This window comes from Elephantulus edwardii, unplaced genomic scaffold (genome assembly GCF_000299155.1).
Source record: "Elephantulus edwardii isolate Elephantulus edwardi_28Jun2011 unplaced genomic scaffold, EleEdw1.0 scaffold00066, whole genome shotgun sequence".
NCBI lineage: Eukaryota > Metazoa > Chordata > Mammalia > Macroscelidea > Macroscelididae > Elephantulus > Elephantulus edwardii.
In genome coordinates this window covers 10,881,646-10,893,256 of record NW_006399816.1, presented here as the reverse complement: position 1 = coordinate 10,893,256, position 11,611 = coordinate 10,881,646, and the positions used below count along the sequence as shown (strand labels likewise).

The 11,611-nt window shown below is 44.4% G+C and overlaps 1 protein-coding gene across 2 annotated transcripts in view; it reads left to right on the top strand.

Moving 5' to 3' along the window:
• Positions 1-11,611, top strand: part of THSD4 (thrombospondin, type I, domain containing 4) — an 868,930-nt gene that overhangs the window by 551,093 nt on the left and 306,226 nt on the right. Inside the window, exon 1 of one of the 2 annotated variants that reach the window (XM_006888340.1) lies at positions 5,303-5,585. The exons of the other annotated variant lie outside the window; for it this stretch is intronic. Coding sequence (XP_006888402.1) covers positions 5,514-5,585 — 72 coding nt within the window. The 5' untranslated portion in view covers positions 5,303-5,513. Of the gene's footprint in view, positions 1-5,302; positions 5,586-11,611 lie in introns of those variants that run through there. 2 annotated transcript variants of the gene reach the window in all.

Genomic DNA, 11,611 nt, shown 5'->3' with positions numbered 1-11,611 from the left:
TATATATATATGAATGATTATATGAAAACCAATTTTAAAAGCTCAAACTCAGAACCCACCCAAAGCTGACCCTCCAGCGGGTTTCCAAGGCTGCAGATTGCACAGGAAGAGATTGCTTATATTTCTCCCAAGTTGCTGGGAATAGATTTAAACCACCAGAGAGGTGTAGCCTTTGGGTTACAAGTACGACTCTCTAAGGACTACCCCACTCTACCTAGAATAGGCGAAAATACAGAAGTGGTAGTAGTCATCATTGTTATTATGTACTGTCAAGTCAGAACTGACTCATAGCTGACCCATCAGTGAGAGGCTGTAAAGGAGACTGTCAATCTTTCTTCCATGGAGCAACTGGTAGACTCAAACTGCCTACCTTTGGGTTGGCAGAGTAACTCCCATACCACTAGGCCGCCAGAGCTCCCTGAGAATATAGAGACCAGAGTTTATTGGTGATTACAAGGAGCAAGCAGAAGGAGGCAGAAAAAAAGACTCAATACTTAGGGGACACTGAGCTTCTGTGGAGGATAATGGAAAAAAATGGGGTTGTGGTTGTTGTTGTTTGGTGCCATTGAGTCGTAGATGACTCATAGCGACCCTATGAACGAACAGCCAGAGCACTGTTCGTACGTAGAGTTTCTGGAGGCAAGCCATTTCGGAAGTGGATGCCGCTCCTGCTTCCAGGCTTGTTTTAGTCAGGAAACTCCAGCCAACACTGTCCACCATTGGCACATCACTGTCACATGCCCGGAAAAGCAGTCGACTCCAAAAGCTTGCCACGATTCCTGCACTCACACCACCATGCTCCTTTTGGCAAGGAGCAGCTCTAGAGACCCTGGGAGGAGCCAAGAACATGGCCAGCCTCCTCTCCCAGCTGCCTTTGGGCTTGGGCCGCCTCCTGCCTGAAGCCCTAAGGCCAAACCTGGCTTGCCTCGCTCCCAGGGGCACAGCAAACCTGCACACCAAACACATGCCAGGAAAAGCACTCGACTCCAAAAGCTTGCCACGATTCCTGCACTCACACCACCATGCTCCTTCTGAGCAGATAAAAATTATGATTGAATGGTGTGAGGAACATAATTAATGTCACTAGACTGTGCTTGTGAAGAGTGTTGAAATAATACATACTTTATTTACATATTTCCTACAAATTTTAAAATAAACTTTAAGGGGACAAAGAAAGAAATGATTGAAATGAAGAAATAAAGAAAAGAGAAGCAACACCACTTTTATACAGAAAGCATCCAATAAATAAATGTGGAAAGCATGAGAAAACCAGAAAATTCTCTTTAGATTGCTGTAATACTCATTGCTGCAGGCAAGATCTAATGGTGGATATTAAAATTAGTGGTGATGCTTTGAAGAAAAACAATATTTGTATTGTTTCACAGCCTCCAGCATTTCCCCCGGAAGTTTATAGATCACTCTGGTGGTCTTAACATATGTCCACAAATCTTTTGCTACTTTTCTGTCTAGGAGACAGAGTTAGACTTATTAACTCACTTGTAATGAGCGACGTTTGGACATGGAATAATGGCCTATGACAGAATAAGCTACTTCATAGGTTTTCTGAGACTGTAAATCTTTAGGGAAACAGACTGCCTAGAAGCTGGTGGGTTTGAACCAATGATCTTTCAGTTAAAAGGCAAGCTCTATAATACCATGCCACCAGAGTTCCTTGAATAAAAAATATGGAGAGGGAAAATAGTAATTTTGCACTAGAGAAACTTGGTAGACATCTTAACAACCAAGAGATTAAGGTTAATGTCTTCAGATAGGTCATTTTGCTATACTTTGACATGCCAATTAAATGCAACCTGAGTGCCTGGATTGGATCCTGGATGAGAAAAGGAATGCTTTTTTGTAAATCTGAATAAAGTCTGGAGTTTAGTTAACCTTACTGCACTGATAATAACTTCTTAGTTTTGTTCAATGAACCATAGTTAACTAAGATGTTACTATTAGAAGAAGCTTGGGGAAAGATAAACCATGATATGCAACTAGTCTGTATCTAAATTAAAAAGAAAAATCAAACTGTGATTTAGTGAAAGTCACACTTTAGAAGAAACACAGTGGTTACGACAGAGAAGATTAGGCAGGAAAGGCCAAAGCAAGAAGGCCAGTGAGTAAGTTTCTAGAAAGAAGAAGAGATGGTAGACTTTGGACAGCAGCCAGGACAGGAGTTATCAGGGCACGTGAACTGAGTGGAGCAAATCTCTGTGTTAGGAATTACGTGGTGGTAGTACCACTCATTGAGATAAAGGGAAATGAGAGGAAGAGCCAGGTGCTCCAGGGAGTTAATTCAATTATAGACCTGGAGAGGGATGGAAATACTCATTGTTGTTTTTTGTTAAGGGCCATCAGGTCAACTGTGACATCAAACAACTGAATACATGAGCCACCATTTCAGGAGACAGACTTAGCTATTGAGGGTTGTGGAGGACCATCTGCAGGTAAGAAGACAGAGGCCAATGGCGTGATGAGGTGTATAGAGAGAAAAGAAAGAGGGTCCAGAACTCAGGCAATTGGAACTAGTCTCTGTCCAGTAAGGTGGCAACAGAGTTGAGGTTAAGAACTGGGTCCTAAAGGTAGATGGCTGGGGCTCTAGATCTGGTTTCACCACCTACTTGTTGAGTGAACTTGGGACAAGTTAACTATCTAATAATGTTGTTGTGAGGACTAGATGAGGCACAGATTCCAAAGTTCTTGGACTCAAGTTGAGTTCATAGTAATGTTCTAAGGATGTTGGCTAGTTGAGACAAAGAAAAACTGCAAAGTAATGTTTCCGAAGCCAAAAGAAGGGAGTGGTTCAAAGAGAAGGCATGGTCAGTAGTTCCCAATACTTCACTAGGGCCATGAGTGACTTTCCAGAGTCATTGACTTTGCAGTCGACCAGAAATGGCAAAAGGTAGAGTGTGGTGGAAGGAGGAGTAATTGGTGAAGCATCTTAGACAAGCACTTGCCAAACTAGGCTGTGGGTCCACTCTGACTTACTGCTTTGTTTTTGTAGATAAAGTTTTATTAGCACACAGGCACATCCATTCATTTATGTGTTGTCTATGATTGCCTTTAAAATCACAAAGATGCATCAGGTTTGTATTCTTCCCCCACCCTTATTTGATCGGTATGCTTTCAATTGTTTTATATGCTTGTAAAAATTGGACAATGAATAAGGAAGACTGCAGAAGAACTGATGATGCCTTTCGATTGTGACATTGGCAAAGGGTATTGAATACGCCGTGGACTGCCAAGAGAACAAACACAGTTGGGAAGTGCAGCCAGCATGCTCCTTAGAGGCTGGGATGGTGAAACTGTACCTCACACACTTCAGGCATGTTGTCAGGAAGGACCAACCCCTGGAAGAGGAGACCATCCTTAGAAAGGAGCAGGGGCAGGGAAGGAGGGGAATGCCCCCAACTTACGGATTGGCACAGTGCCTGCAGAAATGAGCTTAACACAGCAGACGTGGTGAGGATGTTGCAGGACTGGTATGGATTCAGACCTGTTATACTCGGGATCGCTATAGGCTGGAACATACTTGCTGGCACCTAACAATAACCGTGAATGTCTTTGGAAGAAAGGTTTGGTGTGATCCGCTTGCTTGTGAAAATTAGCCTGTGTTGGTGATGGAGATGACACGGGATCAGGCAGCATTGCATTCTATGTGCCTGGGGTTGTCTTGAGTCAGAGGTCAACTTGAGGGCAGCTAACAACAACAGCAACAGGGTTGTTCAATAGTTGTAACAGAGACCATCTGGCTGAAGATCTTTACTATCTAGCCCTTGAAAGGAGAAGTTTGCTGACCCCTGGATTAGATAAGACCTTTGGTCTTGGAGAGCATTGCCCTTAAACAAGTCCAGCATTGTTGCATAGCTGATGTCACCTGGAAGGACAGACTCAGTGCTAAACAATAATAACAACACAGTGGTAAAGGAGGGACGGAGTAGCAGACAGAAACGAAGACATGAATTTGTACCTTTCTCTAACTTGTGCTTTTATTTCCTCCTTCCCTTTTGTCTATAATCCTGGGAAAAAAGTATTATATAACTCTTCCCTCTCAGTTCACCAAAAAAGTATCTTCCTAGTAAACAGACATAAGGCAGATGATAATGAACTTTCTGAGATCATTGCAAAGGATAAAAACAGTGAAGTTTAAAGTTTCCTCACGGAAGTAGGAAAGTGTATACAACCTGATGCTTTTTTTCAAGTGTGTTCATCTACTTTCTGAGCCTGGGTGCTGATGTTCCAGACCAAAAGGAGAGCCCATGTTATTAGCACTTTGCATGTGCACAGAAACACCTCCCACAAAGTGGGACTCCCATCAAAACCATCAGATGGCATTGCCCGATTTCCTAGAAGGACTGGGAGGAGCAGAGCTGTGGTCCTCAGAAGCACATATCAAGTTGGTAGTAGAAATGAGGTTTGAACCTAGGTCTGCTTGATTCCAAGGCCCTGGGCTATTTCCCCTACACCAAGCTGTCACCCTGTCTTCCTGGGGCTCCCAACATCTTTGGAACGATTCCTTTTGTTTATTCTAGGAGGAATCTATCACTTGATCCATAGACCTGGATCCTTGCTATTTCACAATTAAGATTTGGCTCCGTAGGGTGTATCTCAGCTGGAACTGTTCCCCAAACTGTTCCCCCTGCCTCTATGTCCCCTGTAGAAGTGGCTCTTTGATTTTAAAACTATTCTGTTTTCAATACAATTGACTAGCCCCAGCTAACCTTGGGCTTTACTTGCCTCCCCCCTTGCTTATGTTCTATAGGAAGAAGACCTCAAGTTCTTCATCAGGCACAGTGACCAGAGAAGAGGGAGAAGGGGGATGTTGCAATCCCCAAGTTCTCTTACATCCTTGTCCACCTAAGACTTCTTTCCCCTTTGAAACTGCCCCTGATAGTCTTTCACTGCCTAAATCTCTGCAGCCTTTAAAGGAAAGCTAAAAGGCATCTTAGAAGCCAGCCAGCCACCCAACCAGAGAGGAAACCAAGATCCAGAGAGGGCCAGCAATTTGTCTATGCTCACCCAGCTCAGCAGCCCAGGTCCTAAACTAGGAAGCTCTGGGGTCTCCTAACTCCCAGCCTGGAGCTCATCCCACCGCTGCCTCCTGCCTGCTTCTGCCTGATGAGGCAGGGGCCATTCCCTTCCAAGGAGAGTGCTTACCTTGGAGCCCTTTTCATGAATGAGACCAGATGCAGAACTCCACATTGATCATTTCTGTCCCTCCCCTTTCTGCTTTCTGTTAAAGGCAGGCAGCCCCCCCAAGCTCCCAGCTGGCTCCTGTCCCCTCCCCCAGCTGGGAGAAGTTATTACATGAAGAGATCAGCTTACCAGTTCTCTTCAGAGCCGCTGAGCTCAGAGCTCTGGGTAGTTCAGGGAGAGAGAGCAGAGGGATTCCGCGCGCGCAGGGTGCCTAGCGGAACTCCAGGGCTGGAATCCCGAGACACAAGTGCATCTGCTAGCTGTTAGCACTTGGCAGCCCGAGTTCTCTTCTAGGGTCGTTTTAACTTTGGGTAATAATGTTTGTCAGCTACCTGATATTAACATTGCTCCACGTTCAAACAGCAGTAGTAGCGAGACCTGGGGGAGAGGTAAGCCAAATAAAATATCTTGTCAGAAGTTGTATTTTTGTCAGCATTATATTCCCTCTTCTATTTACCAAGAGGGCCCAGGGAATGACTTGTTATGGTGTGCAAAGAGTAATGCTTTCTAGACTTGCCTTGCCTTTTTTTAGATGTAAGACTTTTCTTTTTGAAGAAGCAAGTCATTTCTAAACTCTCATTCTGAGCTGCCTGTGCATTTTTCATGCAGGGGACCTACACTTGTCTTTGGTGACAGATGCCCGGAGCAAACTTGTTTCTCTTGCTGTAGAAAAGGGGGGAAAAGCGCTTGTCAGATTCTGCTTGAAATTGTTGTTAGCTGTTGAGAATTTTTCTCCAGGTCTGCGGAGAGAATACGCATGCTGAAAGAATTGTTGCTTTTTGCACATTTGCAAACTTTACTGCTTGTCTGTGCTTGGGAGGGGAGGGAATCTGTGCTTGACATTCTGTCATAGGTTTGGAAAAGAATAATGATATGTAACAGGGCTGGGCTCTTATTTGTCATTAGATGTTAGATGATAGGCTAATGGTATTTAACAGTGTGCCCCTAGGCTCTTCTTAGGCTCACACTAAAAGTAGTACATAGCTGAACACCCATGAGGATAATTTATTCCTGTTAGTTAAGCTAATATGTTAGCTGTGTGCACTTTTGAACATTATAGATGCCTTTGCCAGACAGTCTTGGGATGCAGGCAAAGAGACCAAAAGGAATAACGATAATTACGGGAGGGATGTGCGAAGGTGTACCCACTGCTACCTGCAATGCAAATAAGCTTATGACCAATGTACTTGGGTCCTTTCTTTGATCCGCACCCCGATGGAAAGGCTGGGAAACTCATGCTTCAGCGGAAGGACTACCCTTTTCCCTGGACCCATCTGCTTCTTTGAAAAGCCAAGCAAAAAGGTCTATCTCCTAAAAGGGCCATAGGCCACTCCACTGCTTTGCCTTTTGTTAGCCCTGTCAGAGATGGAGCAGGCTCTGACAGCCTAATGCAATTACTTTCCCTTTTCTAGGAAAATGGAAGTGTGAGCGCTTCCAAATCCCAAGCTGCAAGCCCAGCTGTGGTTTCAGCAGGCTTGTTACTCTCCTCAAAATAGACATGCGGCTCTGAGGTGTGTAGCAACGGATCATTTGTCTCAGGCTTTCAGCCTATTAGCTACCCATATCCCCTGCTCTGTGCTGTGTGGGTCTGTGGAGGCACTGAGGTCTTGAATGGGAGCTGGAGGAACTGAATGGCTTAGTGATGCTGGTAGCTGCAAGCAGACCATTGCCCTCTAGTAGTAGTTGAAGTTCGCAGTTTCCCTGTTGATTTTTTTACTGTGTGGAGCAAATGACAAATGGGCCAGCCCTACTCAGCCTGGAGCACTTAGGCCCGCAGGAGGAGAGCTCATATGGAAAATATTTCTATCACCACTGCATGCGCATATGGTCGGGGGAGACCCCTGTCCAGAGCAAATCACAGCGCCCCAGCAGCCCCTCAGTGGTGTGCCAATTATTCTTATTAACTGCAAGGCTGAGGGCTGGCTTCAGTTACCTGTGCACAGCTGGCTCCCAGGACGGCCATTCCAGAATGTGGGTACCACAAGTCCCACGTCACACGGGGAAGGGCGAGCAGAGAGCTCTGTTTCACTTTACAGGCGGCACACATCAGATGAGAAATGAAGGGGGATTACATAGGATCACCCAAACCTTGATGCTGTTCAGACAGCCTTCTGGAGAGGAAGGCTGTGCTTCCGTCTTTTGAGTTGAAGAGTGTGTGTGTGTGTGTGTGTGTGTGTGTGTGTGTGTGTGTTCTTGGTAGCCAGAAAACACAGGCAGAAGTGGCCAGGAGCCTGCCCTCTTCCTCCTTCGTTCTAGAACGTGTGGCCTGCCTTCTCCAGTTCCCTGTCCTCCTCCTCTCTGTTGCTCCCTTGCTGCCTCCCTTCTGCAGTGGATGGGTGTATACATGTATTGTCTTTGTATATGTGCTGTGGATGCACTGAGGTGTGTGTTACCTGTGTCTGTGAGTGGTCTCTATGTATATGTGTATATGTACGTGTTTTGCGTGTGTACGTATATATGTAGGTTGTGTCAGAGATGATGAAGATGGCACAGAATAGGACAAGGTTCAGAGCTGTTGTTCATAGGGTAGCTGTGAGTTCTACTCAACACAACTACACCTAACAACCACATCAACAACATGTGGAGGGGGGTGTGTGTGTGTGTCTACAAAGCCTAGGTTTCCTAAACGTTGTGTTCCTAAGGAAATTGTACAATTAGGATGCCTCTCCCATCATTGGAAATGAAAATGAGGAAGGAAGATGGGGTGGGGGGGAGAAATAAAAGAACACATTTTATGCGGAGCTTTGAAGAGTGTGGCATGTATTTATAAGAGCCCCATTTTAATTACTGCGTTCCTTTACAGAATGCACCCATAAACATGTGGTGGCGTCCCTGAATCACCAGGATTTTCCTTTTACTCTGCTAGTGGTTTGCTTGCAGGTTTTAATTGTCTTCCCTTTGGACATTCATAAAAACACATGAGGAGAAGGGAAGAAGGGGAAGGAAAGAGCAGCACACCTCGTGGTTTTGGCTGGCTGTGGGCTCCGCGTGGGGCTGGAAGCCAAGCAGCAAAGCCAGGAGGGCAGTTCACAGAGTCCATACTCTAGGGTTTGTGGACCTTCCAGATCAGTAGGGACTGGCAGGTGGTTGGAGGAGGGGTGTGAGGCGAAGCAAGCCTTGTGTGGTGTCCTGCTGCTGGCACCGTGGGCATGGGAGACTGCCATCCCAGGGACAAAACAGCCAGGTGTGGTGTTAGGCTTGAGAGTAGACAAAGGGACGGACTGTTCTTTCATTTCTGGTTGCAGGAAGTGTTGGATCAAGAACACCATATCCACTGCCTTTGCCCTTCACGATTAGAATAGCAACAACATACACTTGTACAGATTAGATGAACCTGATGAGAATAGTCACGTCCAGCTGGGAATCTGGTACATCTGTCAGTGTGAGGAGAGTGCCAGGATTTAATAGCTTTGCAGGATGCAGCACAACAGGGGATTAGTGTGTCCTGTGTGTGCACGTGTGTGTGCGAGCATGTAGATGAGTTCTGTGTGTACTTTTTCCTTGAACTGGACTCCATTCAGGCTGTGAGATATTATTGTAAGTGAGTAGGAAAGCTGCTGAACATGCAGAAGTTTCTGTGTATCATAAGCAGATAAATGCCTTAAAGCATAAAAGCTGGGTCAAAAAAGAAAAAAAGGAAAAGGTATTTCTTCTCATTTTCATGGAATTGAGTCTAATGGTAAAACCTATTAAATGTAATGGTAAATAAGTAAGTATCTTCACTTTTAATAGCTAACGAATTTTCTTGAGGGATGATAAAAATGCTTTGGAAGTATTTTAGGGTGAAAGTTGTACTACTGGTGAATTTACTGAAAGCCATTGAATGATACATTCTTTTAAAGGTAGATTTTATAGTATATGAGTCTCTCAATAAAATTTTTTTAAAGAAATAATAACATTTTATGCAGCATCTCCATGTCTAAGGATTTATCGTTTCAATCTATTCCAAATGTGTGAAAAGGATCCATAAACTTTTTGTATTGTTATTGCAACAATCTCATTGTACCTCAATAGGGGGCGCTATGCAAGCATCCAAAATGTATGCAGTGAAACCAAGCTGCTTGTAGGCAAGGATTTTTTTTAAAAATTTAGATTATTATTTGTCTCATTGTATTTTTTTAATTTTCTACTAGTTTATCTACAAAATTTGAGTACATTGTTTTCAAGAACAAATTCTTTCAATTTCCCTCATCCCCCCCACCCAACAAATTGTACAACCTCATGATTAACCCCCCCTCCCCCTGTACATCCTCATCCCTCTGCTTCCACCGTACCCCACCCCTCTTGGATCCTTACATACATTCTACAATAATGCTTTTATACAATATTTATCCTTGTGGGACTGAGTTAGTTCACTCAGCATAATGGTCTTTGAAGCTCCGTCTCACATACTGTGGGTGTGTTGCCAGGAGAGACCAGTCCTTGGAAAAGGACATCATGCTTGGAAGGGTGGAGGGACGGCACAGGAGAGGAAAACCTTGGATGAGATTGACACAGTGACGAGAACAATGAGGGTAGGTGTGTTGGAGATAGCGAGTCTGGCCCAGTATAGGGCAGGTTTCAGAGCTAATGTGCACAGGGTCACTGTGAGTCACAGGCAACTCATGGCACATAACAAGAAGAATGCATGAAATTGTGTATACTGACATAAAGTGACCACTAGAGGTGTTAACTGTGTGAAGGAAGTTGAATTGCAGAGTAATGTGTGTGAAATGTTCCTATCATTTGGGTAATACTTGTTGACTTGACCTTGTATGTGAATTCTATGAAAGGAAGAGGAAGATGGGTGACCAGGGTGATAAGGAGAGGTGTGAGACTTAGATTTCATATCTTCATGGCTTTTAAATATTGGAGAATAGGCATTCATCATCTCATGGAAAGCCATGATAAAATAAGTTACCTAGTAATAAATAAGTGAAATAAATGATGTGCACAAATAAACCACCATGCACTAAAGGAAGTACAGCTCAGTGAAAGAATTCCTTAAGAACTAGAAATGATGTTCTTTAGGCTCATTCATTCATAAAACACCTATGGCATCGACATTGTTTCCATTGTGAAATGAAGGTAACACTAATAGCTCCTTTAAAGGGTGTTCAGGAGGATTAAATTCAGAAATAGGTTTAGAGCTCCTAGTTTGGTGTATCATAGGGTCGCTATGAGTCGCAGGCGACTCGACGGCACATAACAACAACAGTTTGGTGTATCAGGGAGCTCTGGTGACCTAATGGTAATAAACTGAGCTGCAATCCCAAGAACGTATGGTTCAAATCCACCAGCTGATCTGCGGAAGGGGGAAAATCTCCTCTTGTGTGATTAAACTGCCTCTGTAACCCACTAGAGGTTCAGCATGGGTTCGGTTCTGGCTCCACAGCCCACAGCAGCAACACTTGTGTATGTCAGCCGTGCAGCTAACAGACCTCACACATCATGTTGTATTTGAGCTGAGACTTGAAGGGTCGTGTGGACTCTATGGAGTCATGCTCACAACTCTGAAGGATTACGGTGAAAGGATGCAAAGCAAAGTCAGCTAAGGGAAAATGATGATGATGATGATGATGATGATGATGATGATGATGATGATGTGGAGAGGAAACAGGTACAAGCTTCCAGGGTTCTTGCCCAGGGGAGCCACACCGGATATTCTTAACAACCCCAAGATGATTGTAAATGTTGTCTTCTGTGAAACTCATTATCATTTCAGTGTGCAGAGTTCTCCTGGGGATTGGTCCTACCAGGCACCCTTTCCTGGTATGTACCAGATTCCAGAATCTCAGAAGGGAAGCAGGTGTCCAGCATAAACCGTGGTGTTGGTGCAATCATGTAAAGCACAGTGAGCCGCTCTTATCCATCCTGAGAAAGACGGAAACCCTTCTGAAATCCACGTTCCCAAATGCCAGCCAAGAGCCAACCTTATAAAAGGACCTTTTTAAGGAGAGTATGCTAGGCCTGCTGTGTTAACTCTTTCCTGCACAGATGGGTAGGCATTTGAAGTAGAAAAAGAGGAGGGCATCCCAGGCAGAGGGAAAACATCTGCAGAGCCCAAGGAATAAGAACATGGCATGTTCCAGTAACAGCTCAGTGTTCCCCTTCCAGATGCACATACTGTGAAGCGTGGTGGCAACAGGCCTGACAGGCAGCTATATCCTGGTGGGTCACCTTTGAAATTCCCAGAAAGTTTGTATCTAATCTGAAGGTCGTCTGATATGTCATTTTGGGTCATCGTTGTGGGACATTCTCTTGCTTATAGAGAATAGACATTATTTCCTATGAAGTCAGTCGAATTACTATGAATGTAGAATGGTTTCGTGATGAATTTTGCACAATGCTTTTATCTCTGTTAATCCCTACAGTGTTATTTGTGGTAAATAGTAATGAAGGGTCAATGGCTTTGTTGTTGTTGTTGTTATGTGCC